Source organism: Aspergillus affinis (assembly GCF_023601865.1).
Source record: "Aspergillus affinis strain CMG 70 chromosome Unknown NODE_8_length_531634_cov_87_933514, whole genome shotgun sequence".
In the NCBI taxonomy this organism is placed as follows: Eukaryota; Fungi; Ascomycota; class Eurotiomycetes; order Eurotiales; family Aspergillaceae; genus Aspergillus; species Aspergillus affinis.
Genome location: NW_026515789.1, coordinates 208,089 through 222,229, shown reverse-complemented (window position 1 = coordinate 222,229; position 14,141 = coordinate 208,089). Strand labels below are relative to the sequence as shown.

The window sequence follows — 14,141 nt, the reverse complement described above, 5'->3', positions numbered from 1 at the left end:
TAGTACTCCAGGAATTTCGAAGATTCTTCGAGAAATGGGAAACATGGAGTAGATGATGTATTCTCCGACTCTCCGTCTTTCTCACGGGATCCCCGGCATCTGACCACACGTGACCCGCCCTGAGTCAGCCAGGACGGGTTCTACACGCCGGCGTTGCTGCCGTCACATCCCATTTTCTTCAGACTCCGTAACGAGCCCATCTCTAGTCTCTACACCTGACAGTCTAACAGTCTAGAGATACACTACCGACGACACGCAGGACATCATGTACAGTATGTACACTAAATCCCAAGTCCAGTACTTGACAGAATGTATCCTGCAGGTAGACAAAGAAAGACCCGCATCGACGCATGTACATTCGACAGACAACCCCGTCAAGACAGAGGCAATCAGATTGAGTAAGAATGATGACCACAATCATAAGATTCATAATCCTCCCTGACTAAGGATTAGAATTAACTAGATTATTTAGGAGGAGGAAGAGGAACCAGCCTTCGGAGGTCAGTCTGATGATCTTCGTAATCATTCTCATTAGCTGATGGAATACCAACCCCCCGGCCAGTCTCGTCGTCGACAGTAAGACTAACTCAGACAGCCTCCGAGCGGGTGGAGTTCTCTGTTGCCTGGTGGTCCCACAAGGACAGTTGTCTTTGCACAACCATGGATTTGTCCGTTTATGCCTGCCTGCGCGACCGGCTTGAGTTTAGTCTGCTGGGGGACTGACTGACGGACTGCCCATGGTCGGGGAGAGTTATGCCGGGACTTTTCCCGTCCTGAGTTTTAACCCTACAAAGTAGGTTTCCGGTCAAGGTAGAGTCAGAGATAGGAGGCAGGAGCTGGCTGTGTTATCTATTATTATCAGATGTAGTATATTGTCATTTGTCCATTGTATAGTTACTAGTATATTGGGTATAAAAATAGTAGTGCAGAAAAAAGGAGAACACCGCCTGCGTCACAGCCTCTCCGGCCGCGAAAGGGTGGCGTGGAGGCGGCTGGACTCCCCCGTCCGTCTTCGGCGCTTTGCGCCTGACTGCAGGGAGTATGACGGAGTTGGACTGCGATGGAGTCTCTTTGTATTTGATAGATGTGATTATATTGGACTACTAGATTACTACACTGGACTCCACTGTCTGGAGTATTGGTAATGTAGGTTATAGTTATCTGTTAGACTGTTCTACTCAGGAGTCCGGAGTATGGATGCCTGAGGACGGGAGGCCTCGGTTTCTACAGAGTATAGAGTACAGCGTAGAGCGTAGAGATATCGCAACGAGGTGATAGACGAACAGATAAAGAATAGAATGAAAGACAATATAAGTAATAAAAATTCAGATCAACCCGATAGACAGGACGAACCATGCCCAAGTTGGGCGTTCTTCGGAAACGGCGCGGAGTCATCATCGAAACTGTTCCCGGCCACTTCCCGACCCTGACTCGTTCTCCTTCTCTCACTGGAAGTCTTCGTCTTCGTCTCTTCTTCTTCTTCTTCTTCTCTTCCCTCTCCAGTCCACCCTTTCAATGAAAGGACGACCTACATCTCCCCTCTCCTAAGTTCTTCTCTTCTCTTCTCTTTCTTTGCGGTTATTTCTGTTTCTTTTGAATTTATTTGTCTATCTATTTTTTCGGTTCTGTCTTGTCTGTCTTGTCTGTTCTCTCTCCGCTCTGCTGCTCCCTTGAAAAAAACTGGTCCCGGCGTCCGCCACTCTTGCCACCGTTGTGAGTAACATCTGTTCTTGCCCGAATCTCGCCATCTCCCCTTCTTCCCATCCTGAATAATATTTCCTGCCCATCTTGTCTTCCTCTCTGCCCATCCCCACTCTGACTGGTTCGCCCCCCCAGTTAGTCATATTAGATTTAGTCTACCGCTCCGCCCTCTTCCCTTCCCTCCCCCAAATAATATTAAGTCAGTCTCCCTCCAGGCAGCGCTCCTCTCTACCTTGGGGAGTCATAAAATATTCCGCCGCCGCCCCAAAAATAGGCCCACTATCCGATGACCTCGTTGCTGACTATTTCCTCTCATCTTTCTCGCCTCTAGATTCATAACTCACTCATCCTTCGTCATCCGCCGCTCGCCCCCCGCGAAGAGCTGTCAAGCAACTGCTGACTGCCTGGACAAGCGCCAAATCTGCCTGCTTGTTTAGACGGTCTGCCGTTCTAGCGGCTCCCTCTTAACCCTCCTTCATACTTATACCCAACCTCAAGATGTACTCTGTTGCTTCGAAATCTTCTGTTCCGATCGCCTGTGTTGAAGAATCCGCTCCCTCAGATCTCCGAATCTTCGGCAAGGTCGTTGTCTAAACTCTTCTTGAAAAAAGAGAACGACATTGAGAGAGTCACGTTGCGGTGTATACCCTTCCTACGTGTCTCTTCCTGATATTCCGCTTGTTTCGGCTGGATCTACACCTGGACTTCTTTACACCGGGTGATCGGAACATTAGATCTAATCCCCTTATCACCTACTTTGCCCGATATCTACCTAATCCTCTTGCTACTCTACCTTGACTCATATTCCCTCTACCTTTTCTGCCACCGCCGCTTTATTATTTTATTCTTATCACTTCCTCTCATACGATAAACTGGCGAACTATTCCTCGAAGGCTTGCCGTCGCCTGTGAACAAAAGACGGTTCTTGTCTTATCGGTTTCTCGTTAACGGTTATTTGCACAACGGTTCTTTGAAAAAACATTACCACGGTTTCTACATCCGCGCAACTCTTTCGCCATATTCGACTTCGATCTACTCGCTATCCTCTTCTCGGATGACCATTTTTTGAGTTACTTTGTTTAAAGGATATCTCATAGGTCACACTTTGACTGGATTTACAGTACACCCTATCGGATATGACAGGAATTGACGTTTTGGGTTTGAAAGATCCAAACCCCGGTCTTTCATACACGGCGTCTTATGCGCACCCCTATACTTCTTCGTCCGTCTCCTCTTCCGCATCCTCCTCGTCCTCGTCGGTCTTCTCCCTGGATGGCTTGTCCTCTCAGGGATCTATCTCCTCGACCTCGACGAATTCGGTGGATGTGATTTGGGAGAATGACGGAGAATACCCGGCGGCAGGCCGAGGACTGCCCTCGTTGCACGGCCCGCGTGAGCGTGCTTGCTTTTTGAAGTCGCCGGTCCCCAAGCCCGCGGACGTCCCGGTGGCTCCGGAGTTACGTAAGCACCCTCGGCGCACGAGCTGCGTCCAGGCCAGCAACGGCACCACCACGTCCGCCCGGCCTCCGCCTTGTCTCATGCGACAGTCGGAGCGGAAGGTGAACTTTGTCGACAACCTTGTCGGTAAGTCTTTTTTCACTCATTGTTTTGGCGTTCGGGCACCTGGCTAAGCTTTTCTTTCTCTTTCTTTTTGGGTACAAAAGACACCGCTTCGCAAATCGTTGAGATCATCTGGCCCCTTTCGGCCGTCTCTCTTCGGAGTGACTCGACGACGGGGTGCAAGGGCGTTCTGCCTCTTCGCACCTTCATCCAAGAGACGCTCCGTAGGTCTCGGACCAGCTACAGTACGTTGCAGGTTGCTCTGTATTATCTGATCAAGATCAAGCCGCACGTGCCTAGTCATGACCTGACACAGGATCAGACTCGCGGTAAACCTGTCAGCCGAGCCATGCAATGTGGCCGACGCATGTTTCTTGCGGCTTTGATCCTGGCCTCCAAGTACCTGCAGGACCGAAACTATTCGGCCCGCGCCTGGAGCAAGATTTCCGGTCTCAACACGCTCGAGATCAACCAGAACGAGTTGATGTTCTTGCAGGCCGTTGACTGGAAACTCCACATTACCGAGGCCACCTTCCAGCGATGGACCGACATCGTCCTGAAGTATACCCCCGGAGCCGGCGCGATGGCTCTGGAAGGCTACTCTTGGCGCTCGGTGATCCCGAGACTGACGCCCGACCTGGAAGAAGTGGACGTGGCTCCGATGACTCCGCCGGCGAGCGTGGAGGGCTACGACGTCCGCTCCATGGCGGACTCGCCGTCTCCCCGTAGCTCGTCGATCAGAGGAGGATACCCGTCCTACCTCGCGGGCGAACCATGCGTCCTGCCCTCGCTGTCCGAGCGGATTCCCGAGTCTCGGACGACTACTCCCACGGCGGTGGACTCCTTCAACCCGTCCCTGCCCTCGATTCCGCGGCCGCCCTTGCTGCCGACCCCGCAGATGACCCCCCAGTCGAGCATGGCCACCACTCCTGCGGCGAGTGTTGGCTCCCATCCTCCCCAACGACGGTACATCTGTTCCGCTATGTCTCAGGTGCAGAACATGTGCATGGCGCGGTCGACTCTCGACCAGCGCCCCTCGCTGCCGTTCTGCCCCAAGACTAGCAACGGTTCATTTGATGGTTACCCGACCATGGTCCGTCGGTCTTCTCTGGCTCGCTCGACCTCGTCTGCGTCCTCTCCGGATTCGATGGTCTCGGACGTTTCCACCCTGTCCTCGCAGTCGTCGCGTTCGTCCTCCATGTCAAGTGCGTCGGGCGTTACCCTGCCTCGCCTTGCGGTGCAGGCCGCGCTTCGGTCTACGAACAACAACATGAAGGAAAACCGAAAGCCTCTGGCTATCGCGTCACCCATCGACGAGACGTCGCTGGCTGATCTCTACCACTCGTCCCCCCTGGACAACTACGGCGTCCCAAACGCCGCCGTTCCCGATCTGTCCAACTTTACGCTGGGCACTCCGGTTGACACCACTTCTGCCCACGAAGCGGCCCAGGGTCTCTGTGCGCTCTCCGGCGGCACCGCCGGATCTCGCCAGCCTCACCAGGGCCGTAAGCGCGGCCGCGCCGGGTCTGAGGATTTTCCGCTTCAAAATCACGTTCGCCACCTGATCCATTCCAAAGCTGTTCGCCCCGGAACCATCCTCCCTGATGGGAAGATGGCTGATATCTTTCTGAACACGGGTCCGCGGCGTTCGCAGTCTCTGACGGCCACGCAGTTGAAGGCCCTCAACTCGCATGCACCGATCTCCGGCCCCGTCGGTATGAAACGGGCCTGCTGCGGCAGCGAAGCGAACAAGATCGCGTTGAATCCTACGATGCGCGCTGAGTATCTGGGCTAGCTCCCGATATCCTTCTATTCTTTCTTTATGCAGTGGACACGGGTGATCTACGTTCTTTTGTTTTCATGTGTTGATTAGGAAGAGAACGAACAAAGCCTTCATTATTGCATAATCTTTTCTATTATCCGTCCGGTCATGGACCGCGACTTGCAGATACGAGACGCAGACTAACCAGAGGAAAAAGTTTTGTGCGAACTTTGTCTCCGGTTGTTTATTGTTCATTGGGGAAAAAACGGTGTTTTTTTTCTTCGTCATTTGTATATACCCAGGTGTTCTATCGGGATTCGAGATGGGAGTCTGCGTCGGCGCCTGCACGGAGCAGCGGGCTTTGTTTGTTTGATTTTCAAGCCGCTGGTTTGTATGATGTACGTTGGGGTGGTTCTTGTGTCTATGCAGGGGTTTTCGATCTTTTATCTACTCTTACCATTTCTTTGTCTACACTTATTGTTATTGGTTTTCTCGGAGTGTGGGATGGCAGGGATTGTTTGGCTTACTTATTACCGATTACCTATTACCTCAATAAATATACCGCCTATACTAAGAAGTATCTCGAGTATTCCTGGCCTGTAGTCCGTAAGTACACCGGAGTAGATGGTTGCCTGTGGAATCACCAGGTCACGCCCACCAATGACGAGGCTGTCAAATTCTTCTCTCGCATGATTTTTTTACGTCTCACGCGACTGGATCGACGCTTGACCGCTGGCTTGTCTCTGACTCACCGCCACGACTGGCCATTCACTGGTTTGCATCCCGAGAGCGCAAGTGGCGCCGCCCCATGAGTCACGACTTGGCTGCCTGATTGCTGAGGCAGCATCGGGAACGGCCGGGATCGGAGCGATCAGGTGGTTGGGGTTAGTCATGCAACCGACGAGCTAACCAATCCGGGACTGGTGCCATCAGATAAGATCAGACGAGCCGAGGATCAGAAGGTCACCGGCTGCGGTCAAGTGCTCCTCCCCCTCACTCCACCTTCTTCTTCCCCCTTCACCGACCTCATCTCTAGATATTCAATCCAGCTCCTTCACACCATACTCCTATCTCTGTATCATAGAATTCATTCCTGTCTATTGCGGAGGTTCTATCGACACAATGGGCAGTCGCGCGGTCTCCCTTCTCTCCACCGTCGGTCTCCTACTGAGTCCCGTTTCTCTGGTGCTAGCCACCCCAGTGGGCAGTGAACCTCGCGCCCTGGGACAGACATTCCTAGGCAGCGACTCAGTTTCCGCACCATCCTCTCAATCCGTCGAACATACAGGCAACCACGAACATGATACCACCTACACCGACTCCGACTCCGTCGCCGCAACGGCCGCCCCCTCATGGTTCACATCGACGCTGATGGCGCGCCGACTCCTCGCACTCTCCACCACCGGCGTCATCTCAACAATCTTCCCCTCTCCTGCCCCCGACAAATCCCACACGCCCGCCTCCCTCGCCGGCCAATCCGTCAGCCTCCGCGAATACATCTCCGACTGCGACGAGCACCTCCCACGGGACACCTCCCACGGCGGCAACGGCGACCCCACCCTTCTCGGTCTACGCGTCTCCTCCACCTTCCGCAACATCGCCGCCGGCTCGAACCTCAGCGTCTCCATCGACTGGTGGGATCACATTAATGACACGAAACCCGTCTTCCCTGGTTTCCCGCTCAGTGAGGCCGGGTTGCCCCGCGTTACGTTGTTCGGGTACGTCGAGGAATTCCCGACTCCCGTGCCTGAGGACACCAGCGAGGCTTTGACGAGTTGTTATACGAAAGCCCATCCTGATGCTCGGGTCTGGTTGCCTGGGAAGGCTGGGTCGCCGCATTCGAGCTTCTGGGCGAGAATGGTGGTTACGGAGATTTATTGGATTGGGGGCTTTGGCGGGTTGCAGCAGATCGGGTGGATTAATGCGACCGAGTGGAAGGGGATTCGGAGGACGGGGAGTTTGGAGGGCGTTGGTGACGGGAGGGGATGGGAGGATGTGAGATTGCCTGGGGAGGCTAACTAGAGTGTCTTTGCATCATAGCATTGCTTGCTATCTTCGTTTTTGTGGTGCTTTGCAGAAGAGGTTGGGTGGTTGAGGGATCCGTGTGAGCAGACCAGGGGGTGAGCGTACTTATCGCTCAGGTATCAGCGATTGATTGCTTCTCAATGCTACGTCGGGTCTCTCAGTAGGTGTGCCGTCTGATAAGCCAGATCCAATGATCATCTTGCGGAAACCTGGAGTTATCTTATTGTCTTGATCTGTGGCATGGCATATGTTTCTCTTCTGTCCTTGCTTCTTTCCTCTTTCTTTCCTCTTTCTTTTCTCTTTCTGTCTCTGCTTGCTATTATGTTGTTACGAATTCAGCACAGAACCAATGAAATGAACATGAAGAACATGAATCCACTCATGACCTCTACATAATCCATAACCCGTGATATAAAAACCGAGTACATACGTACATACGAACAATGGCAATGAAATCATCACCCCCGAAGATCCGCGCTCGCAGAAAGGAAGCAACGACCTCCCTGAACGAACCCGACATTACATATTTCTTCATCGACGACAATGCAATGGGGTGTGAACTTTTTCCGCCCTACCCTATACCCTACCCTATCACCCTCCACATACCCGTCTAGGTAGTAGATAGGTAGGTAGGTAGGTAGGTAGGTAGGTAGGTGACCAAGATCAGGACAAAATGTTCTATGCCTGTCTGTCTTTGATGTTTGAACCAGGCGATCTAATATATCTGGTTACTACAATATCTTTCTTTAGAAATGAGCAGTGAATGAAATGAATGCTTGTTCATAATAGTAAGATCTTAGTAACTACATACCTTAAAAAGGATATCTGCCCTGGGTTTTAAACTGCGGCCATGCATGCATACATCAAAAATGCTACGTACTACATATCTATGTATGTATGTAGCTCTCTCCCTCCTCCCACTCACTCACTACAGGCAAGTTTTGTGCAGGTAAGCAACCCCTTAAGCAAACAGAAAAATGTGTAGATAGAGTAGGTAAGTCATCCCAACAAACCAAGCCAGACCAAACCAAATCATATTGTATAAGTATAAGTATAATATACTAAAGAGAAGCCAACACCCTCCGAATCAAACTCGACACCCTCCCCACCTCTCCTCCCTCCTGTCTCGCCCCTTCCACTCCCCCCGTCACAGAACCCAAGAACCCGCCCTCCACAAACACCCGACACCGATCCTCCTGCGTCTCATACATCTCGCCATCCGTGTCCCGAGGCGCCCCGAACAGATTCAAATACGCATACGGCTGCGCCGATCCAGACACGAGGTGTACTGTCGAGAGGATCGGGAAGTCTGCAGCGTCCCCGTTACTCTCGTCTGTATGGCTCTGGCCCTCCGTCCCAGGAACGCATCGCAAATGCGGCGCGAGTCCTGCTTCTAAGAATACGCCGAGTACTGTTAACCCGCGGATCAGTCCTTTGCCTTGCTTCGAGGCTTTGCCGAGGTCGACACGTCCCGTTGAGCTGGATCCGGAGCTTGGCTTTTTGGCACCCGTGCTGGTGCTGGTGCTAGAGGAGCCAGAGCCGGAACCAGGATACCCAGGCAAGCCCTTCGCCTCAGCGCCCAGACTCGCGCGGGAGTTCAAACTCGTCCACTTGCTCTTCTCCCGGCCCTCGGGATCAGGCGTCGGCCAGCCCAACAGCGCCAGGAAACACTTCAGCAGCTTCACCCAGCCGCCGGGGGCGCTGACGACTTCCTCCCCGGCAACGTCGACCAGCCATTCCAGGACGTCGAGGGTCGAGAGACGCACGTCGGCGGCGAGATGGGTCATGCCGGCGCGGATGTAGGGGAGCAGGGACGGGACGTGGTCGCGGATGTCCGCGCCGGGGAGGGTGCGGAGGAGTTTGAGCAGGGCGGTACGCACGGAGACGTTGGCGTCTAGGATGAGGGGGAGGAGGGAGGGGAGGAGAGAGGGGACGGGGACTGGGAGGGGGGACGAGACGGGGCGCGAGGAGATGGCGGTCGCGAGGTGGGAGAGGGAGTCGCGGCGTTGGGAGTCGGATTTGCTGCTTAGGAGGGAGAGGGAGTGTGTGAATTGTGTTGATTGAGTAGGGGCGGTGAGTGTGAGGGATTGTTGGGTTAGGGTTATTGCTGTAGAGATCGATATGTGTTAGTATGGGTGATATTGTCAAGAGGGAGGTGTATGATCTGGGGAGGTGGGATTATATGGGCAGATGGATGGTGGGGGAAAGGGGATGTACATTTCGACTTGAAACTCGTATCTGTAAAATTCTCCGGCTTGGCTTTTGTCTTTCCGACTTTCAATTTCGTTTTCTGCATCAAACAATCGATCAATGTCTATCTCTCTTATACGGATCATATCATATCATCCCCATCCCTCCACCTGGAACGGATGGAAGTGAAAGGATGGACGGTGACAACATACCTGAAAGTCCTTCTGCTTCTCCTTCTTCCTCTTTGCGCTGGCACCCATGGTATCGGTATGTCTTCTTTCCTTGTGCTTTCTCTTGCGATCGGTGTTCTGCGCGAGTGCGACAGTCCAAGTCGGAGTCCACGAGGATCTGCGGAGAAAAAAGCAGACGAAATTTTGGAGACGATAAGAGCGTCTTATCGGCACGTGACCTGGAATCTTATCGGGGCTCTGCCTGAGGTGTCTATCGCCGTCTCCATCTGTCTACGGAGTATGGAGGACTGAAGTAGTCATTACTTGTTCATAGTCATACATAATTCATCTCTACTACCTTGGTTACGAGAGTAAATCCATCCAGATAGTGAATCTACATCGACAGCACCATTTCAAATCAAAGAATATCATAACTACCTAACCCATCAATAACATCACGAACATAACAGTCTATAATCCATTCAGTAAGACGAGAATCAACAAATCAATAATCAAATAAAATCAAATGAATCAATCAAATCACAGTGCGCACTTCTGTCCGGCAAAGCCATAAAACAAACACCGGACAGACGCGATTGTATCAAACATAAAAATCAGACCAACGAAGCATGAAACATCAAACATGAGACAAAATCAGCAGAAAACAAAACAGATCAGGCGCTAGAGTCAACCATTAAATAATATCCGAAAAAAAGAAAAAACAAGCTTTCCTTCCTTCATCACCATTAATTCTGTCCTCCTCCCCTGATGAAACCAGATCCGTCGCTCGTCTAGCGAGCATGGTTCGGTTCTTTTCATATCTATGAAAATCGGTCGTGCGGGCATTGCTGATAATATCGAATAAGAGAATGAAAAGAGTGTAAGAAAAACAAAATCATAAGCTCATGGTCAACCATTCCCATTCTTGACTGGCGCCTTGTCCACCAGCAATACTGTGGTTGGCCGGGTTGGCCGCGGCGGGAGGCATCGCAGGAGCCAAAGGAACCACCTTGGATCGACCAGACGACTTGCTGCTGTCTTCGGTCTCGTCGCTGGCCTTTTCCAACCGTCGATGGCGTTTGGGAGCCACTTGCACTGCGCTGCGCGTCTGTCCGGTTCCTGGGGATGCAGCGGAGGCGGCGACGGAGGTGACGGAGGGAGCGGACTTGGGCGGCGCGGCAGCAATAGGAACCACGCCAGACGCTCGTGCCGGGGCGCTCGGCATGGCGGGCGGAGACTCGGACGCCGTCCCGCTCTGAGCGCGACTGGCCGTCGGCGTCGTGGCGGAGGCCTGCTGCACCGAGTTCTTGCGCGAGGACTTCTTGGACGATCGCGACGTGCCCACGGCCAGGCTGTTGGCGCTGCTGCGGTTCCGCTTCTTGATGACGTCCGTCTTCAGTGACAGCGGTCGCACCACGCCGTGCAGCTTCAAGAACAGACCGCAGGCGTTGCACAGCGGCTGTCCCTCGGGGTTCCGGCGCCACAGCGGTGTGGTCTGGGTGAAACAGTTGGTACAAGTCGTCGGCCCCGTGCTGCCCTCGCCATTCTTCGAGCCTCCGGGGCTCGCGGGCCGCGAAGGAGCCGCACTGCTCAAGCCCGACTCAGGCGGGGTGTTGGGCGAAGTGTGCGAGGTGCTGGCCGGGTTCATGCCCTGCCGCAGCAGTTGCGCCGTGTTGGTCGCCGAGGTGGTTCGAGCAATCTTTTGGCGGCGGGGATCCTGCTCCCGATTGCGCACCTCGCTGACCGAGGCCGCCGACCCGTGCGTCCGTCCAAGACTGCCGGTCGGGCTGTTCCACTCACTAGGCGTGTCCATCATGTCCGCGGACCCAATGGTGACATGCTTGCGATGCTGAGCGAATCCCGGCAGCGAATGAAACGACCCCGGGAACGACGTGTCCCACTGCATACCCGAGTTCATATCTCCATTCTCATCGTTGAATTCCGCCGGCATCGCGAGCCCAGCACGCTCCGAGAATGGACGCCCCTCGTCGTCTTCATTATCGGAATCGCCACCGAACGAGAACATGTTCGTATGGGAAGCCGTAAAATCACCCGGACCCAGAACCTGAGACGGGTCAACGTGCGGAACTGGATACCCCGGAGAATGCATCGTGTTCGAATTGATCTGCTGCTGCGCTTGCTGCTGCGCTTGCTGGTGCTGCTGCTGCTGCTGCGCTTGCTGGTCATGCTGGTTGAACATGTATCGGGGCTGCAACGACGCCGAAAGGTTCGAACGGTGGGAAACGTAGTTGGGCACTCGGCGCTGGGTGCGTGTCTCCACCGACGGCATATCGAAATACATGGAATGCTCGCCATCGTAGGCCGGCTGCGGAGTCGACACGGTCGACTGGTATCCCGAAGGAGGCGGCGAAAAGAAATCGGTCGAGTTGAGCGACGACGCCACGGGCGTCTGCGCATACAAGTTCGTGAACGGATTACCCGAGGTCATCGGCGAGTCACTCGGGGAGAAAGTGAAGTGAGTTTGGTAGGGGCCGGCGGAAGGAAGGATGGGGTCTTCGCCGAGAGTAAAGGTATCCAGCCCAAACGGCACGCCCGGCGAGGTGTGGCTAGCATGAGTCGACGCATGCTGGCTACCGTGATGCAGACCAAATGCCGTCGACGTCGTCGCATCCAACGCGTAATCGGGAACGCCGCCAGAGAGATCGGGATCGTGGGCCAGCATGGTGTTGGACACGGGGGGAACCTGGGGCGAGGATTCGGCTGGTCGTTTGCGGTTAGGCAACTGCAAGCCGAAGAACTGACGCTCGTCGATACTCGTCTTGCGCACGCGACGCGGCACGTAACCGAATTCACTGTTCTTGCGCTGGTCCTGAGCCGGGTGGTGGAACGAGGCGGGCACGGGCGTGGATTCGGCCACTTGGTCCTTGCGAGATTTGATGGGGATCGCCACGGAGCTGGTCGACTGGGACCCCTTAGTGGTGGCATTCGGGGACGGATGATCGGAGGGGGATTCAAAAGGAACGATGAAATCATCCAGGTTCATCGGATCGGTCGCCGGATCAGGCGCGAAATCGGTCGCGAAATCGGTCGCAGCGGATGACGGCAGGTTGGTAGGAGGTCGGTCGGAGATGCGCAACTGGGCAATGCCACTGGGGCCGGAGATGCTGTTTCGGGCAGGGAACCTTTTGGACGTGTCGATTGCAATCCCATAATAAGCCAGATGTTCCAACCAATATTCAAGTTCTTACAGGGACACTGTAAGACAACCAACGCTAGGGACAAACCTCGACTGATATAACCGTTCCTGCTCCTTGCGCTTCAAGCTCATCGCCATCATTCGCCAAGTCAGGTTCTCCATGCGCTCCTGATTGGGCAACTGGGCTTTCGTCCTAGAATACAGCTTCCATATCTGGGTGGCTAACGGATCCTGCCTTTGCATCTCATCGGGGCCGTCGATTCCAACGCGAGGCGGCGCGCCGGTGCTCCACTCGGGGAATAGCGAATCCTGAAGTACGCCACCGTCCTGCACATGAGACGAATCGGGCGGACTGAGAGGAGAACCGAAGGAGAAGTCGTCGGAGAGTTGAGAGGAGGAAGTGGGAGGAGGAAAATGCTGATGTTGACGATGGTGAAGGGAGGCGGAAGACCGGTCAGCGTCGGCGGAGGAATCGAAGCCAGCGGCGGGTTGAGTCGGTCGCACGCCCCCAGGACCTCGCCCGAGGGTCAACCCGGACATGATCTCGCGGACCTTCTCTCCCTTCTTATTGGAAAGCGGGCCAGGAAAGAAGAAGGGCGGGAAAAAGAAGTAGAAAAAAAAAAGAAAAGCCGGTTTGCAAGGCGATAAGACCGAAAAATTCCAAATGAGGGGGGGGGGGGGGGGGGGAAAGAGGGTGGGAGTGTAGACAAAAAAAAAAAAATTAAGAATTAAATCAAATCAAATTGAAGAAAAACGAGAAGCGCAGGAGAGAGAGATAAGAAAAGAGAAGCGTCCAGACAACGAGAGGGGGAATTCCCTGCTCTTGTGTGGGAGGATTGGCCAGTCAGGAATTCCAGCTTACCCGCCGTAAACGACTTGTTCGGACGGGAACCTGAGAACGAGGGTGCTTCAACTGATCTGTTGTTCGGTCTGTTAGCTTGCTGGGTGCATCAACTAATGCGCGTGGGTGATTCGATCCATCTCCATCTTCATCGACTTGGGGGAATCGAGAAGGGCGAGGATGATCGCATCTAGATACAGGCACCGAGGTAGATGTGGTTGGTATGTATAATACATCATTGGCCAGTTCACTAGATTTCCCCAAGCACGCACTAAGTGAAATGAGAATGCACGTACCTGGACGACAGACTGTCAAGAGAGAGAGAGAGCACAGACGGGGAGATGAAGTAGTAGAGAAGACCCGACCGAGCAGGGAATCGAGGAATTGAGAGGCGAAGAGAGGGAGAAGAAGAAGAAAAAGAAGGGAAAGAAGAGAGGAAAGACAGGAAGAGGGAGGGGGGAAGCGGACAATGAAAGGAAGAGAAATAAAATGGATGACGGAGGCCAGCCTTACATACCGTACCGCTCTCCGCCCGGAACCAGTAACGGTCGTCGTCTTCTTTTTGGGTTCTTTGGTCTTGGGTGCTTTGGGTTCTTTGGGTTCCAGTCGGATGGATTGATTATTATCTTCAAGTCTGTGAACTTATCCAACAGAATTCTAATCCTAATATGTGACATCGGCTCATTCCCATAATTGAAGACAGAATCAATATCGTTGTATACTCTCGCAGTATAC

At 53.7% G+C, this 14,141-nt stretch overlaps 4 protein-coding genes across 4 annotated transcripts; 2 read left to right on the top strand and 2 right to left on the bottom strand.

The window, feature by feature from the left end:
* Nucleotides 1-2,837: 2,837 nt before the first annotated feature.
* On the top strand, nt 2,838-5,056 carry KD926_011051 (putative G1/S-specific cyclin Pcl5; the record flags this gene model as incomplete). The annotated part of the gene is made up of 2 exons (XM_053096031.1): nt 2,838-3,285; nt 3,366-5,056. The coding sequence occupies 2 exons, from the start codon at nt 2,838-2,840 to the stop codon at nt 5,054-5,056; spliced, it is 2,139 nt and encodes a 712-aa protein (XP_052959859.1).
* A 1,089-nt stretch (nt 5,057-6,145) lies between these two features.
* On the top strand, nt 6,146-7,045 carry KD926_011050 (uncharacterized protein; the record flags this gene model as incomplete). The annotated part of the gene is made up of 1 exon (XM_053096030.1): nt 6,146-7,045. The coding sequence occupies one exon, from the start codon at nt 6,146-6,148 to the stop codon at nt 7,043-7,045; it is 900 nt and encodes a 299-aa protein (XP_052959858.1).
* Nucleotides 7,046-8,109: 1,064 nt separating this feature from the next.
* KD926_011049 (IPI1/TEX10 family protein) lies at nt 8,110-9,498 on the bottom strand (the record flags this gene model as incomplete). Its single annotated transcript, XM_053096029.1, has 3 exons — nt 8,110-9,155; nt 9,281-9,338; nt 9,451-9,498. The coding sequence occupies 3 exons, from the start codon at nt 9,496-9,498 to the stop codon at nt 8,110-8,112; spliced, it is 1,152 nt and encodes a 383-aa protein (XP_052959857.1).
* An 805-nt stretch (nt 9,499-10,303) lies between these two features.
* Nucleotides 10,304-13,105, bottom strand: KD926_011048 (uncharacterized protein; the record flags this gene model as incomplete). The annotated part of the gene is made up of 2 exons (XM_053096028.1): nt 10,304-12,551; nt 12,618-13,105. The coding sequence occupies 2 exons, from the start codon at nt 13,103-13,105 to the stop codon at nt 10,304-10,306; spliced, it is 2,736 nt and encodes a 911-aa protein (XP_052959856.1).
* Nucleotides 13,106-14,141: the final 1,036 nt, after the last annotated feature.